The 18,495-nt window shown below is 38.9% G+C and overlaps 1 protein-coding gene across 1 annotated transcript in view; it reads right to left on the bottom strand.

Moving 5' to 3' along the window:
• tacr1a (tachykinin receptor 1a) overlaps positions 1–18,495 on the bottom strand; it is a 46,420-nt gene that overhangs the window by 12,499 nt on the left and 15,426 nt on the right. The window contains exon 2 of the mRNA XM_042487477.1: positions 16,248–16,442. Coding sequence (XP_042343411.1) covers positions 16,248–16,442 — 195 coding nt within the window. The remainder of the gene's footprint in view (positions 1–16,247; positions 16,443–18,495) is intronic.

Raw genomic sequence — 18,495 nt, 5'->3', positions numbered from 1 at the left:
TGTCCATTAAAATGTGGCAAATCTTATTATAACACCCCGAACTGTTCAGAGCGAGTGTGTATATTGTGTTTAACTATGTTTAGAGAGGGACGACCCCCTGACTCTGGCATCCACAGAGGGACAGTCTGCTTTTCCCTCTGCAAACGCTGCAGATGAGACTCACAGGCCATTTTCTTGGCAATTAACCACAATTATGTTAATCTGGCTGAATACCCAGGAGCACAGGAGCTTTCATCAGAGTACATCAGGACTGCAGAACTGCTTGATCCACACAGGTGTTTGCAATCACTCTGTCTGATTAGACCTGTGCTCAGTTTGAGGCTGCAGGGAGCTATGTGGGAGATTACAGCATGCATATACATTATGTGGTATCAAGCATAATAAAGGTATGAGTTGTCCTGCCCTACAGGCTTTAGGCACCTTTAGATTTGCAAATAACTCCACGCTGAGATACAGATACACTGTGAAGAAGGTGTGCAGGTCAGCCAAGGGAGAACATTGCATAGACAGCTAATATCAGAGCACTGAGAGCTCCATCAGGTTTAGTCTTTAGCCTGAAGGGAACTCATATGCAGTGAAGATTTTTTAGATTTAGAGAGACAGTATTCTTCCTTATCTACATAACTGAGCAGGACACCTTTAAAATGAATCCTTTGCTGCAGTGAAAGCCAGAGCTAAAATAAGGAAAGGAGGTGTGATATGCCAAATCTGCCTATTTTGGATCGCTGTCTGTAGTTGGGTTTGTGCTGGTTTCAGTGGTTACATGTCAACATATCTAAAAGTAGACAAGATAAACACCTGCATTTTTTTTTTTTTTAAAAAATGCTCGCAAAACTATACTAACTATATTCATAATTATTGAAATCATACATTTAAAATTATGTATAGGAAAAATATACTTAACTATACCTTTACTTATACTATAAAATGCCATCAAAATCAAACCAATTTACTCAGATCTCAAAGGGTTGGTGTGCTCCATTATGAATTCTACTTGTTCATAAGTCACATATCAGCACAAGTAACAGGACAATTTCTATGTGTCCTTTGCTGCAGAGCTATTGTGATTATGTTACTGTTTGCCATGTACTTCACCAACAATTTACCCTGCGAGTTCACTACATCATCAAACCTCTGCTCATCACCTCTGCTGCCTATTTTGTGAGGATGCTCACATGAACTTGGCAGTACCACTTTCTGATGTGATCAGGCCTAAACAGGTGCAACAATGTTATCAACAGAGTGAGAGAGATGTCACAGTCTGAGTGCACCCACACTGTCCTGAGAGGAGGTCTAATCAGGAAAACAGAGTGAAAACACCTGTGTGGATGGAGCAGGCTGTGCAGGGCCAAATCAGCTACTGATGATACTACAAACTGAGTATTTACTCTACAATTTCACAACCATAGTCTCCTGTTTTTTTTCTTCATTCAGTATACAAGAGGTCAAGTCCTGTTTACTAACAGGAAATTATGCAATATGTGCAACAAATCTGGGGCTTTTGGGTATTTCATAGTGAAACTTTCACAGTGAAATTTTGTCTTTATGTTTTTGTTTTTCAGCAGCTTTCTTGAGCTGTCACAGATGTCTGCAATTATTTTGAAAGTTTTTCGGCTGTGGGAAAATTCTCCATATCTTTTGTGCATTGAAATGTATGAAAATATTATACATCAATAGCCCACTCAAAGAGCAAGTTTTTGTGTCAACATGCACACTCACTTTTTTTAAGTTGTCTTAGTTTTGCCAGACTTCTGCCACATACTCAATTTGCTTAAAATGTCTATGTAATTGGGACTCAGCTGTGAACATGGCTGTGTTGCGTCGGCTCACTGGCACAGTCTAAATGAGTAAGAGCCATCGTTAATGTTATTAGTGACACCTGGGATTTTTTTACCCTCTCCCTCCACATGAGTGGAGAGGAGAAACGCAGTCAAATCTAATCTTTAATTAAACCAAGAAGTCAAGCATTCTGCAACGCCTCTGCAATAAAACACTATTTAAAGTGTTAACTTAAGCCAGAGCACACTGCAGCGGGTCACACAAGGCACAGATAACCTTTACCACAAGGCTGGGAAAAATCAATTCAGAGAAAACTGAGGCTTCCGCAATCTAATTACTTGTAGAAATGTGATTTGTATGCGTACAAGTGCCCATATGAGCTTGGGGGAAACTGTTTGACTATGTGTGGTTAAGTAAGTGTTTCTCTGGAGTTCAGATTGAAGAGAAAAGACAACATACTGTGAATCACATCTGTTATTTGCTGAATGTAAGCACCTTTTTGGGGGAAAATGTAACCAGATTAAATGCATCTTGTGCTCAGTGTCTTTGGCATCCCTTATTGGGTTTGTTGTCAGAGAGGTGTGAAATTGGCTGTAACAGCTTCTTAATTCCCTTACATGAAAAACAGGCTTAATATAAAGGGCACCAGGTAGTTCATTCACATTTGCAATTCATCAGCATTGCCTGTTTACACAACAGCCTGAAGATGGAAAGGAAAAGCGAAAGGCTTGTTAATCTATCGCGGTCTTGTTAAAAGCTAAAAGGATGCAGGGACTCTCTAAACTGGGACACATTAAAAGAAGAAGAAAAGACATCAGCATTTCCATTCTTGGCTCTCCTGTTTCTTAAGCATGTGTGTAATTTCTCAGCTCTTGGGTGTCTTTTTTATTTTAAAGACACTATTAAAGCAAATCTACTTTCTTTCTTTGAAAAAGTCAGCTGTGTCAGTATGACTGGCCAGGATCAGGCTTTGAGTGAAGATGTCATGGTCATATTTCTGAGAGACAGAGAGGTCCAAAGTCGCCTGCTGTGTTTCAACACAGCTGAACAGCCACATCTCTGAATGCTGTACCTCCCTAAAACAAAACAAAAAAAAGCTGAAAATGACACACTGAAACCAGATGCCGTGTCCATCTCAATGGCATATGCACTCATCCTGAAGTGCTCCTTCCTCCAAAGTCCTCCAGACAGTGAATCATCAAAGTATTAATCATGCAGAGAAAGTTGATGGGTAAATTTACAGATCCTTCTGATTTGCATGATTAAAGTGGCTTTGGAGGTGGTAAGATGTTTGGTATCATTTGCAACATCACATTAAAAAACCTTTTTTGCAGGGATTTTTGACTCTACAAATAAAAACAAAAGTACCATGACAAAAGGAATCCAGAGTCAAAATTAAACCAGCCAAAATGTGTTATTAATGAGAGGCCACAAAGATTAGCCAGCTTCTGTGAACTACAACAGAAATGTAAATGAGCTGCTGAATGCAACTAATTACCCCCAAGGTGTACCCAAGAGTTAAGTCATTAGAATAAAAACAGCACTTGTACAAAGCAATCCCCTCTTGAAAGTTTTATATTCAACAACATTTAATCAAAGTCGATTTAATATAGTCAATAGAAAAAGATCCAAAGTCAAATTGAGTTTCGAAAAAGTGATCTAAATTAATTACAGGTATGAAATACAAAAGATTTGTGTCACATGTGTATTTATTCCCTTTATTAGGACACACCTAAAACTTCCCAGGTGTAGCCAAAAAGTTTGAGAAGTCACTCAACTAAGCTCTGTTCAGGATGCACACTTGTCCACTATATAGCGCACTATTATAGTGAGTCAGCTGTATTGTAGTGCCGAACTTAAATGTAAATTTAGAGATAAGACAACATAAGATAACATAACGTAACATACAACTTTTCCCTCACCAGGGAAATTGACAACTTATGGCAACTCACAAATAGAAAAAGGGTTAAGTCAAAATAAGCATAGCAAAAAAAAAGTAATACAAAAAGAATGATAACAAATAAAGTAAAAATACTTCTATTCACAGAAGAATAAAGACTATATTTACTTTATTCTTTATAGTTCTTTTATATACACCACATTTCATTCACTATATTGTGCACTACAAAATCATCTTGTGACACCCCAAAATGTAGAAAACAGACAATGTATCCTACAAATGCCGCAGACCGTCATGCACTGTGGTCTGTCTCGTGACCTATGTGGTCGCGATGTGAATGTGTTGACAGAAGGTTCGCCACAACTAAGAAGACGAAGAAAGTAATGATGGAGAAGAAAGTATTATGTGGGCATGATCCTACCAATATGTTCTCATCCCAACTCATCACTTCGTGGCCCTCTGTCAGTGACCCTCTGTTTATACGTATGGCATTTTAGGTATCCTTCTGTGTCACCTGTTTATGCTCTAGGATGCCCTTACCGGGATGTCAACAAATGCACATGGTGGGATGAAATTGCACAGTTTGTTGTTTGCTGTGTTTCAACAGGTCATGAAAACCAGTGCGACTGTCACAATGGTTAACATTAGGCAACAAAGTCATGGACAGGTTCAGACAAAAGAGGCAAATGGCAAGGTGTAGAAAAAAAAACACACATCCACACAGGAAGTGAACTTGTGTGGGACCAATCCACCTCCCTACCCATCTGCCCCACAAGCGCACTCACATTGTATAATTAGGCTACCTTATGCTGTACTTCAGCGTTTCATGTGTACGCGTCCGGTATGTATAATAGCATATAATAGCATCGCCACCAGCTCCTCTGATGCTATTCAGCCTTTGTGGTGATCTGTGCGCTAAAACATGGTGGCTGATTTCTCTTGGTTTGAACATTGCTGTAAACATTTGGGGATTATGTAAATACACAACTCATCAAAATAACATATGTCTAGTCATTTTTTTGACATTTTAATACAGAAATAGTACATATTATATATTTAATAAATAGGGACAACACAAACTGTTATTCCCAGACCTCACAGTGACTTGCTAACATGGGCTTTTGCTTTGCACAGTTTTTTAAAAAAAATTTTTTATTATTATTATTTTTTTTCATCTCTGACATTAAGGTTTGCTGTGTGTGCATTTCAACTGCAGAAAACAACTAACAAAGGGAGCCTCTGTCTGGTGATTTTCTCCAAATTGGAGACATTTGTGGCTTCAAATGCTGACTGTAGACCGGTTAGTTGAAAAGATGAAAAACATTTCTTTACTGTGCCAATGCTGATCGCTCGCATGCACACAAATACACACGCACACATAAACAAACAGCAACTATCTATGAGAAGTACGCATATCTAAAATGAGAACACATATTTGCTGATATATGTTGCTGTACTATTTATTTCTAATCATGGCAGCAGGTGTGTGTGTTATTAAGTATTATTATTGGATTTGCTGGGCTGAGTCTTGCTGCAGACAGCTGCCAGGATTAAACAGCTTACACTCACAATTTAAATGCTTTGCAATTTATACATACTGCAGAAGATTAGATTCATGTTTGTTTATTGCTCTTCTTCTTTTGTCAAAACTTTCCGGCGATACAAGTGAATGAGATTTACAGGTAATCTATGAAGTTTTGGGAACTAGGGGCAATATGAAGCAATGTTTTCACAATGGGGTCTTTATTTTGTTGTGTTTTGTTATTTGTTTGTATTATAAAAATCGTTACGACCTACAAAACTACTTGTGCCTGCAAGGTTATCTGTGGCCATGTTGCTGTGTGTTGACACTGTAGGCTGTGCAAATTGTAACAGTGTTACCATAGGAACATTCTTGTTACGTTCGGAAAAAGAATCATGGTTTGGGTTAAAATAAAATGGGAAATCATACCAATATCCTTCATAGTATATTAATATGGGTGTTTTTTTTTCTACAATACATATTTTATGAGCACAAAATGCATTTTATGCTCAAAATGAGCTTAAATGTGTCTGCTTGAACTACCCCCAACTGTGGTAGCAGCTGCCTTGTCAAGTCCCAGTTAACGCCTCTTACATGCTGGTAGGGTTAGCAAGCTTTATAAACGCCTCTGGTGTTTGAATGGCTTGTATTCCTTATGATTAACAGTTAACACAACACATGGACCGGTTTAACGTTATCACATTTATTGACTTTTGGCAACGGTTATGTGCCAAGAAATGCAGCGATGTGCAAGCAAAGAAAAGGAAGCAGACGACTGCAAACTAGCAAAAATGGAATTAAACAATGCAGGGATTGATGAGGGAAGGATATACAGTCAGCATGTTAGGCTGCAAAATTGCACACATTTTAGGAATCTCCACAGGGTGTTTCAGTGCTGGTTTGCCTCTTGGGCACTGCTGAGATGCCCTTGTGCAAGGCACCAAAGCCCCATATTGCTCAGGGTAATTAACCATGGACGCCCTCGATTTTAGTTGTTCATCCACTATCTATATTTTCCCTATATTCTGCATTAAAATAAATACAATTATTATAAATTATTTTTAACTAATTCTAACTGATTTATTATTTCCATACTGTTAGTTGCTTTGTTTGATATCATATCATATCTGTAAGATAAATAAATTAAAGTAAAATATTTTTCTCTTTATTGTAGAGAAGTAGAAGTGTAAAGTTTCATGAAATTTAAATACTCAACTACATCAAATGTGTACTTAAGTAGGCCTACAGTACCCGAGTTAATGTACTGGGTCACATTCCACCACTGTTACTATTACCAGGGGTGGTAGTTCTATTATACTTAAAAAAAAAAAAAAAAATTCTATGCATACAATACACATTTTTCATTTACATCAAACCAACTGTAGCTGAAGTGTTACCTTGTAAGAGCAGAGGGACTCCCTCTCCCCAGAGGGCCCCAACAGACCCTGAACTGCTATTGATGGATGACACTTTGGGGAATAGGATCTGTACTATGTCGCCTCGCTGTCACACAAGTTGAATCAATAAAACCTCCTTCAACAGAGGCCACAGACACACTGATAAATTATACACACTAACTTATGTTGTTTTAATTTCAAGTGCTGCTGCCTGCTCCCTTTCCCCCAGCGGACAAACATGCTTCAAATGTCTTTATTTTCTTGGCTCTTGGTGTGTGTGTGTGTGTGTGTGTGTGTGTGAATGTGCAAGTGTGAATATGAATACAAATGTAACAAATATAAGTGGCTGAGCTCTCCCTCAGCTCAATACAGGAAATGAAGTGTATCAACATCTATTTGACACAACATGAGCATTAAATTGTGAGTTATGTGAAAGAAATGCATGATTACATGCATAATTAAACTGTGCCTTTTTATTTAAACATGTAGTTGTTTGTATAAGTATACATAATTAATGAATGTGTGTGTTCGTAGGAAGGGCAGCTGTTGTCTTGACTTTGCCTGCCAGCCGAGGCGAAAGAATACTGGAGGTAACAGGACGCCGCGCTCCACTCTGCCTCACTGGCACTAATCTCAGGCTCGTGTTGTGTGAAGCCCAATTTAGTAGAGAGAGATCACAGAGGACAAGGTGTGCTCAGCACGTGATTTCCTCTCTGTGAGTGTGTGTCTAATAATGTGCGTGTGTGTGGGGACGTAAATTCATACATTAATTTCAATGGTGAGTTATGTTTACAGACTTCATTATTTACATCTTTAGAGACTTTCATCTGTGTCTTTAAAACAGTTATGATGATCTACTGACTCCACCTCTGGGTTTCCAGCCCATTCTCATTACAAAGTCGTCAATTACTGCCACTTTTGCAGTCCTCTGTGTGTAAGATCCCAACACCAAAAGCCACTTTTTGCGCTTGCGTGATACACCACTGGACACTGTCAGGTAAGAACGCAGCCAAACAGAACCATTCAGGGTGTTATTATATGCTGTCTGACAACCAGAAGATGCCTTGGCAGCATTATATGTGGACGGGCAGTGTCAGCTAAGAACGCAGCCAGACGGAACCTGTCACGTCTCCATGATACGCTGCTAGATGATGTCATATTGAAACACTGCTGGTAATGATGTAATATAAGGAGCACAAAGGTCCTTAAAGGGCAGACAGGAGGGGCAGTGGATGGATCCAACAAACCCTGGACTTTCATGCAGGAATCTGCTACCTGTCTGACTGTGATGTTTTTCTTTCCCATGTGCCTCTTCTGCCTAAACCTAACCATACATGTCAGCATGTGCATTTTTTGACATCCCAGCATGGTTTCAATGTGCTTTTGTTGCCTAAACATAACCACGTGCAGCGTAATCCCACCATGTTCTTGTGTTGACAACACAGCAGCGCCATCCTGTAATCTCAATATGTAGACATGGAAGTCCACTGCAAAGCGGGAACATGTTTTCTAATATTGTGAGAATTGCTGCTTAAAAATCCTGTATCATTATAAAGCATGTAAAGGTCCAAAAGACTGAGAGAGTATCCAAAGACTGAATCCACTGAGAAATGTGCAGTCGGTATTCAGAAACTGTGCCTTTAAACAAGCCTTCAGGATATCCGTGAAGTTGGGATATTGCAACTACATTATAAAAAGGTAGAAAGTGCTGCAAAAATGCTGTGAAAAGCATTCCTTGCCTGAAGTGACAGCGCAGAGATACTGAGAGCACAGACGTAAAAGACTGAAAGACCTGGAAACACTGATCAGTCAGCGCAGTCTGGGGATTTTAATGAGAGTTTCACAGAAAGAAAGGTGCTAAAATTAAGGTTTTTGAGACATAGGTTGAATACAGATATATTCAGACAAACAGTACGAGAAAAATAACGTTTTTTCAACATTAAAGCATGTGAACATGTTCTAGTAGAAACCCCAAAACACAAGTATAAACATGAAAGTGAGCATAATATGGGACATTGAGAAATGTCTTTATCCTGCTTTTTCTTCTCATTTCGAGTTGTCCACCCACCGCATTTCAAACCCAGTGTTACAAGTGTATCCACTATTTGTGTGTGTGTCTTTTTTCAGTGTAGCATTGATCTATTTTGTGAGGTGTTCTTGAACTTATTCTCATATGTGAAGCAATTTTTTCTGGAGATGAAAAAAGGTGAGAAAGATTCTCCAGAATGAGTACATTTTTATTTGGTGAGAAAAGCTGAAGCCTTTTTTTTCATATGAACTCCAGAGAATGTCCGGAGAATCAGGTTTGCCTCTTTTTGTGTAAATGGCCTTTCTTTTCACCCCCACATGTTTGTTTTCGTCCAGTTTTACATGAGCCTCATGATAGAAACATCGTGAACACAGCCACTTGCTTGCTGTGAGTTTTACGGACAATTACCTGCTGTAATCAAACATGAGCTCAATCAGACATTACACTGAATTTTACACTAGGGAGCTGGCAGGGTAGAGTGAATTTAATATCTAATCCAACTGATTTGGACATTTGCTTTCTCACATACAGCTTTTTAAAGTAATGTCTAGATAATTTCAGGTTTGCAGGGCACATGTTCGCAGAAAAAGGCTCAAGAGAGTAGCAATGGTCAAATAAGCAAGAAAGTGAATGAAGAAAAGGAGAAGTGACTCCAAGAAATAAAATGCATTTTTTAAAATTGTTTTGCTATGATTAGGTTCTAAAGCAAAAATAAACACAACCACACTTCTGCGCAGCACCACAGGAAGCTACTACATTGCTGTGGCGTATTGTGAAGGGAGGGCCTTCTAATTGCCGTAGCTCCAGGGGCTAAAGCAACATTAATGCACCTATCGTAGTGCTGAGCGATGGACAAATGTAATGAGACTACAGCATGCAGAGATGAGCTGTGACAACAATAAAGCCCTTTTCGCTGCAAAGCATTGTACACAGCTTTGCCCTACTGACAATGGGAAAGGAGATATTGGCCAACTCATCCTTCATCTCCAAAGATGTAGCAGGTTGAAGGACAAACTGTAATTTCATGTCTCTATGTGTTATTGTGATTATGTCATGGGGTTGGTGGTGTACAACAGTCATCCATGTAAGTGTGCATTCACAAACAATGTCATCTACTAATAGCCTACTCTGCTATTAGACCACGCTTGCTAATTCCAACTAACTGCAAATGCAGCAGACAGGCCATCAGACAGGGTGACTTTGATAGCAGCAGCGGGGCAACACCTGGAAAGACAGACATGTGGGCTCTGACCCAGGGTCAGCCTTAATCAGATGTGTCATTTACAACTTCAGCAGCGGGCTGAATGACTGCTGCCTTCTCACTTTGCTCCTATGTGTCACTGATTACAGTTTCATTAAAAAAGTAATAAGTGCAGCTGGCACCCCTTAATGAACAATGAAATTGCTGTAGCGCTGTTCACAACAAACTATATTTCCATGGAGAAATGTGACAGAGGCAGTGGAAGGGGAAGGCAATAGCAGGCTGGTAGCAGAGCAGGGTAAACACTGTTGCTGATGAGCTGAGAGGTTGCCATCAGCAGAGCTGTGATCGCAGCCGTGTTGCTGTGTGTCTGAGTGCCTGCATATGTGCGTCATTGCGTGGGTGTTTTTCTGTGTCCGCTGAACTGCTCTTGTGTGCGCATTTGTGGAACTGAACCTGTGTTTGTGCCTTCATGTGTGCGTCGGCCAGTTGTGCCAGTGGGATTACAAAAAGACAAATGGAAGAAATTGGAGTTACTGGGGTGGCACAAAGTGTGAATAAATCACTTCCAGGCATGCTGCATTTATCCTGTGTTTTAAAGCAGCTTCACAAGTTTGTCTAGGATTCTGTGTGTACAACAATACATCTCCTCGCCTTCTCTTTGATCGTAGATCATGGGGCAAGGGGAGATGAAATTGGCGCGCTTGAGCCGCAATGACAGCTTTTGCCATTTCATCTGTACAAGCCAAGCATAAATACAGAGTGTTCAAATGATTCACATTTATGGTTAGTCACTGGTATGATATGAGAGGCTGTTGGTTCTATTTTAGTAACTCAGTGAAAGATGATATCTGGAGGAAAGGTGGCTACTCAGACCTGACTGTCCCTGAACAGCCAGATCAGGGTCACATAATGCCTTTAAATCTTTCTTATTGCTTGCCTTAACTATCCTGAATCTAATGTATTACAAAAATCCAATGCTGCCAAGCAAGCTTCTTGCCAAACCTGTACGGCACTCACAAAGTTTAAAATTATATACAAAGAGCAGCCCGTGGGAAAAATAATTCTAAAGTTTGTCTAAATGTAATTTTACTGAAAATTCCGCTCTAGTCAAATTCACCTGGATGTTTGAGCTTCACTGTGTAGAATGATGTGTGTGTTCTTTGTGCCCACGTTTAATCTCAGTGGAACGTATGCACATATTGAAGGTAGAAGCTAGAAGGTAGATTTCTTAGTAATTTTTTTAACAAAGTTTAAAAAATGAAATTTCATTTGTCCTTGATCCTGATGCATCTTTGGAGTTGAAGAATGAGTTGATTAAAATCCGCAGCTACTATGAAAGTTCCATCTGGTTCTTTGGTCATTTTGCTGCTGGTGGCATCATATAATTCCTGCAGTGCATTTTCTGAATTTGCCTCAGAGTCTTGTGTTCTTATGGCTCCCAACAAGGTCCGTCTATCCTGTTTGCTGTTTGCTTGGTCCAAGTCAAGTCAGCCTCACACTGATGCCAGCTCTCCTCCCTTTCTTCATCCGGCACTTTTGGTTGAGCAGGATATGGAGAAATCACAACTAGTTTGGGGCTTAATGTCAATTATGACACAACAGTAAAAAGAGAACAGAAAGGTATACTCGGCATACTTTCCCGTGTTCAACAAACCAGCATGTGGACACTTTTTTTAATGGAAAAGGTGTATAAATTAAGGAAATACAAGGCGACCTATATGGTGTTGTTGATAAGATGGCGTCATAGGTCATTGGCTGTATGGTTATTGTAAATATTGCATCCATGGGTAGAGCTGAGGTGGTGGTGTGAAAAATGGAGGATTGGGGGAAACTGAGTGCACGTAATGACTTTGGTTTTACAGTTACAGCTCATTTTGAGTCACACAAATGGACAAATTCACCTGTGGAATTCCAGTGGTCTCTACATGGCCCAGCATGCAACTTACACAAGTGTGATTTTTAAACATGAAACGTCCTGTGCACAAACGCTGAAAATAGACTTCACAGTGAAGTTAGAGACATCTTGTGTCTAAAAGTTCATCTTTTGAAATCAACAATATTGGCATATTCACATAATCTGGATAATTTTGAATGAATTTTAATTCATTGAGCTTTGAGTAAACTATATCAGTCTGAGTATATACATATTTTTAAAGTCTCACAACATGTTTGGTAGGGTCTGGATTCTTTGTAGCAAGTTCCCCCTTCGAGACAAAAATCACACAAACACATAATTTGTACTACCTCTCTGAGATGTTTCTTCTGAATGGCCCATATAAAAAAAAGAAAAAAAACTGTTTTTGCTGCATGAAGTAAAATAACCACACTCAAGCACAAAAGAAGATCATAATGCTGTAAACTAGTGAAAGAAACTGAATACACAGTAGAAGTTCAGACTTTGACCTGCATGACTCTGAATCAGAAAAAACACTCAGTATGCCTCAGGAATAAAATCCCTGACTGTCTGTTATAGTTTAGAAATTTGCATTTGGTGCAGCCCTCGGGCTGAGCTCTCTAAATCTGCTGCAATTCAGAGGACTAACAATGTAAAATCAGGTCTATATTTGGTTGCCCGAGGGGATGCTTGAACAGGCTCTTTAGCGAATTTATAGAATCAAAACAAAATAGTCGGCTGGCTGGCTCTCAGCAAAGTTGAATAGTGCAGGTAAACATGGGGCCATTCCTCCAAAACAGACCTCAATCTGTTTTGGTCTGATAAACAACTACAGTTGGCCAGGTGGGCATTCAGATTTCTGCTCACACCAAGCTTTTCACACAAATCAGCTCATATGCTCCTATAGAAGATGAGGTTTGTCTCAGAGCTGTCTGACTCAAGATTTTTATGCAGCTTGCTAAAAGTAAGATTATAAGCCAGCGGTGCATGTCTTTTCCACTAGGTGGGGCTATGATAACAGCTCTATAGGTAGCTCTGCATATTTTGTCCGTTTTTGTATTTTAAAACATCAGTCAGCCTATTCTGAAAGTATTTTTCATGTCACAGAAACCACTGAGAGTGAATTGTGTTTTTTGGATTTTACTATCACACTGTTGTTGATGTGTCAGTGTTTTTGTTTGGGTGCTCTGCACAGACCTGTCCTTGTTCCCCAATTGTTGCCTGGACAGCGGTCCACGGGAACCACAGGTAGAACATAATCTTATATTTTTAGCTTCCTATTCCTGTAATCTGGGTAATGATTAATGACTAGCATTTGTATAGCCCCTTTCTAGTCCTCCGACCACTCTCCTACTCATCACATACACGTTCATACACTGGTGGCCGGGGTTACCATTCACCATACTACTGCTACTTAGCTTATTTGTACGGATTTTTACAGAATCTATATTCAAGTTCTATTGTATTACATTAACTTGTACTATTTATAGTTATTAAGCACAAGAATTAATGTACGAGTCCATCACCAAACTAGGCAATCAACTAATTTACAACAATATAGGAATTATAAGACTAAAAAAATAAAAACATACTTCTAATAATAATAATAATAACACCGCCACCATCACCACCAGCAGCAACAGCAGCAACAACAACAACAGTAACAACAATAATAATGATAATGACTAAATAAATTAAGAAAGGCAAAGTCTCTGGGGCATTGTCATTAACAGGGTCCACCCAATTTTTTCAATCCTGCAGAAATCTGGGCAACTACGTATAAGGCAAATTGCAGTGCTCTGTCACTGCATATGAAAGAGCAGCCTAAAACTATGAATGTCTGGCATGCCGAGCGCATTAAGACGTTTGTTTGACAAAGTTTTAGAGAAATGCTTTTATCCTTTTCAGAAACATCTCTCAGCCTCCAATGTTGTAATGGAGGTTGTGATCTGAATGTGAAGGAGCTTAATTGTCTCTAAGAGGGTCAGCTGGAGGTTGTTCTTCACTATGAGGGTGAGTAGGGCCATAAGCACCAGTGCAGACACTGAACTTGTCTCTGTCAGAGATAACAAGAGAGCTTAGTGTGCAGTTTCACCTTGTTTATCATTGGATTTGCATTAGCTGAGCATCTGAGAGCTGTGTGTGGGAAGTACTTGTTGATGAAAAACTCAGCAACATGGCATTTTGAAGATGTCCGGTGAACCCAGATCACTCCTTAATAGGAATCATAGTAAAGCTGCGGACCTCGGTGGATTCCCAGGTCAGGGTGTCTGCGCCAAGAGGATGCCGCTTTGAGGGATGCTGGAACAGATTCCTCAAGCACCATCTGTCTGTCATCAATGAAAGTTTTCAGCGTACCTTGGATGTACGCTGTCTCTTTTCTCCGGCTGGCAGAACAGCAACAGCATCAACATGAGGCAAAACAGAGGAAAACAAAGCCAAGAAGTTCAACTCCCAACATTCTATGAGTTGCAATAATCCATCCACCTTCTGCTCAGTGCAGACTGCAGTGTGCAATATCATCCAGCACAGATGTCCTCTTTAGGGGAGCAAGAAAAAAAGGCTGAGAACTCACTCAAGTTGGAAAAGAAAATGTGTAATCTTTTGATCTGGCTAGCTGCTTGCTGCATGACTAGAAGGTGACAACACATTAAAATACCCATAATGCACAAATCGACTTGCAATCATCAACACCACATGGACTGGAATTATATCCCACCTGTGTTCTATGACTGGACACGGGTTTCTCTGAATGTACGTCTATGATGTTTCTCGCATAACAGTGTTTGTCAGAGGGGCTTATGGTCACTTATTGTATTGTCTTTTGTATGACTGCTGGGGGGCGACCTTAAAGATGTTTTATGTGATATTTTAAATTTTTTAATGTCTTCTATACTATTCTGTTGATTGTTGAGAGCTTGTGTATGCCAGACAAATTTCGGTGGAAACGGACTATATAGTATCATCTTATCTTGTCTTAGATTTCAAAGATGTGTGCGACAACGTACATAAAAGGCATATTTATTTTTTAAATATGTGGATTCTCCCGTTATCATACTATGCTGTTGAACATGTGGGCTATTATCCAGCTGGCGGGGAATGTTCCCACAACATCGGCTTACGTTGCCTACAAGTTGCAATATGTTTTAAAGAAAACATTTTAATCTAATGTTCAAAGAACATTTCAAAGATGATTATCATTTCAAATATAATGTCCCCATAAGGATAAATGCTGACAAAATGTTATAACTGCAACATTCTGAGGATGTTTTCATGATGTTGAGAGGTGACAGATCATAGAATGTTCTTTTTTATAAAACATTCCTACAATGTTACATGAGAACAAAGGAAGAATTTTATAAAAGCAACATTCAGAACATGTTATTGAGGACTGAGATTTAAAACATCACCATTTTTTCAAATGAAAATGTAATGTTATGTGAGAGAATGTTACCTTAACTTTAAGAAGAACATTCTGGGAACTACAAGAAAACTTGCTGCTGAGAACACAAGTAAAACATTGCATTGCTGCATTGTATCATTCTCAGAATGTTTTTAGAACCCAAAATTGCTAGCTGAGTAGTTTGTCATGTCTCCTATGCTCGTAGGATTTCTTTAAAATGGTCAAGAATAGATTTAGCATCATAGACTGCGCCAAAAATCACTACATTTGGCGATATTCCTAAAGAGAAAAATGTACTGCCATGATATATGTGAGATGATTTTCACGATAGCAACAACTATATATTAGTTCCCAGAATGTTCTTCTTAAAGTATATATATATATATATATTTATATAATTTATTTATTTATTTTAAATCAAAATACGTCTTCCACAATTGAAATTGCAAAACAGGCAGCACCCCAGCACCCTTAATGGACTACACACTACATGTGCCAGTGTGCTCGCATGAGTGTGAAAAGCTGAACAATGTAGGAAACAACATTTTCAGTTTTCAGAACATGTGGTCTATCCACTATAAGCAACCAAAAATTGTACTCTTACTTTAGATTTAAGCATTTCTGATTTAAAAAAAAAGAAGATGAAAACTAAAATTGTTTTTAAAAAGAGTAAACTTGTAAATATTGTGTTTTCATTTAAACATTTCTTTTCTTTTCCAGTGAACGATTGATTTATTTTCTGTTTTCTATTGTCCCATTTTTATGTCTTGAAATGTTTTGGTCTGTAAAGCACCTGGTAAACTGTTCTTCTTCAACTTAGTAGTTGTCATAGTAGAAGTACAAATAGAAAATGAATGGTGGAATAAGGCTTCAATCAATTCTAATTGTCCTTTTCTTCCATCGGAGTGGATGCGTTTTCCTTTCAGAGGGAGAACACAAATCCCCTATGATGTGCCTTCAATTTATTCACCACAAAGCACAAAAAGCTTCCGTGCTTTTTCGCTGCACGCTCTCATTTACACTTAATACAAACAACATCCTCCCACATTTGCTGTCAATTCAGAAGTAATTAACAGTGCTTGTTGAGTATTTGAATAGCTGTTCCACAGAGAGACTCACATCTTTTTGAAGTCACACACATTGAATTCGGGCCAGTCGATGTAGCACACCACCCGGCCGGGGAGCTGGTCCGTGTTGGAGTAGTAGTACTGAGGGAAGGCCAGAAGCAGAGCCAGCACCCAGATCACTCCCACCACCACCTTGGTCTCTGTGGACGACATGCGCTGCTGCAGAGGGTGGATGATGGCCATGTACCTGCAGGGACAAGAGAAAGATGATAAAGTGCTGAGCAACACCTGAGCACTGACCCCCGACTGCTGTAGAAGTCATGCATTCATAATTTCACATCTTATATGATGCACTTTTTATGATTGACTTTTTTATTGGTTTAGTAGCACGTCACTGCTTGGCATGCAAAGCAATAAGCTGGATGCACGCTAATGAAAAAGTATGCATAAATAAATAAAAAGAATTAATAAAAAAGAAAAAGAAGAAAAAGAAATGGTTTGACATTTTGGGAAATGTACTTACACTTATATAAAGCTATAGCCATCAGTTTATTAGCTTAGCTTAGCATAAAGACTGGAGGTAGGAAAACAGCTAGCCCGGCTCATCAAAAGGTTAACTGCACCCGTCTAAGAAATACTCTTTATTTATTTCTTTTTTTTGCTCTTGTTTTTGTATGGATTAAACAAATTAGATAGGCCTACCTTTCAACAGCTGTGTGCCGTTTCCTGTATTTATTCTATGCTTAGCTAATTTAAGAGGCTGTGGGGAGATTTTTTTTGTTTGTTTTTTTTTTTGTTTTTGAGCCAAATAATTTTCTTTTAGAGTGTACCCATGTGCCTATATGTAGGAAACACCCACCTAATAAACTACCACTACATCAGTGCGTCCATGTAATGCAGCAGCATAGTAACTATAAACAGTGACTGGCTGTGTTAGTGATCTGATCTCAGTTCAGTGTGCTGTACCTGCTGAAGAAAACATTAAAATAGAAAGATCCCCCAAAACAAGCATGCAGTGAGGCTGTCTGCAGCCTGGCAAAATGCTATCAGTGAAAATACCAAGTGTCTGCTCATGTCTGTGACTCAGAGCCCTCAGGCTCTCACTGACTGCAAATGATATGACACCAAATATTAAATATGCCGACTTATTAAAATTCATAATTAGTTATCCAATAACTTTCTGTACCAGAAAATGTGGGGACTGTGTATAAAAATGGCAACAAATCTTACACTTATCATCTGAGATTGATGTAAATGCCCGCAGCCAGCATTTTAACCATATTGTAAAGTGTCAGTACCAATGTGCAAAGCCAATGATTTTAATGTTTTGCCATTGCATTTTATTTGCAGTTTTACAAATATTGCATGATAAATGTTGTTCAGCAAACCGGATTTCATTTATTGAGTGTATTTTCTGCTTTATGTGGGTCATTTGATTACTAACTCTCCTCGTGTATTACATTATAGTCAACAGTGTTACATAGATAAAGACTGTAGTCATCTGATTTAAAAAAAAAAAGATCTGTTACAGTAACTGTAGCTGCAGAGAAACAGTTGCCAGATCACACCTGCACTGCTCAGAAATCCATAAAATTGAACCACAAGCCAAAACTACACATTGTAAATCATCTCTGACCAAAATGAATTACATTTGTGTAAATTATTGTTCACCTAAAGGCAGACTGGAGGAGAGAAGATACAGAGTTGTACATGCGGAGGATTCATTGTTCAGGGTGTGATCACAAGTTATTTTGGTCCTTGATGTAGGAAAAAGTGTAAAAAGTGCTCATTTGTGTAAGACTCATAAACAAGAAATAGAGCTCCTGGGGTGTGAATCAAACTTCACACTGAAACATAACCTGCGGGAAACAAACATTCAAAAACGCACTCGCCCATGCATCTGAAACATTTAAAAGGAAGCTTCTTTTCTTTCCTTTTTAAATTCACAGGACAAACAACACAGTAAGCTTTGATTCTTTTCCAAAAGTCATACTGGTAGAAAATCCATTATTGTTTTTTTGTGATGGGGATGGGATCATAAACGTGTACTCTTTGGAACAAAACCAACACTAAAGTTACATTACAAAGACTGTGTGCTATGAGGTAGAATTCTAGTCAAATGATTCCCCTCGGTGTTGGAGTAATCATATCACATTGTTATAATCATGCTCCTAATCAGAGAGACGATGGAGTGCATGAATAACTTAAAATGACCTTGTGCACCATTAACGCCGAGACTCATCAGGAAATGGATTTCAAACACTTTAGTTGGTGGAATCCATTTCCTCAGTAATAATGCA

Source organism: Plectropomus leopardus, chromosome 6 (genome assembly GCF_008729295.1).
Source record: "Plectropomus leopardus isolate mb chromosome 6, YSFRI_Pleo_2.0, whole genome shotgun sequence".
Lineage (NCBI taxonomy): Eukaryota > Metazoa > Chordata > Actinopteri > Perciformes > Serranidae > Plectropomus > Plectropomus leopardus.
Note: the sequence above shows the minus strand (reverse complement) of the source record. Positions and strands in the feature narration are given on the sequence as shown.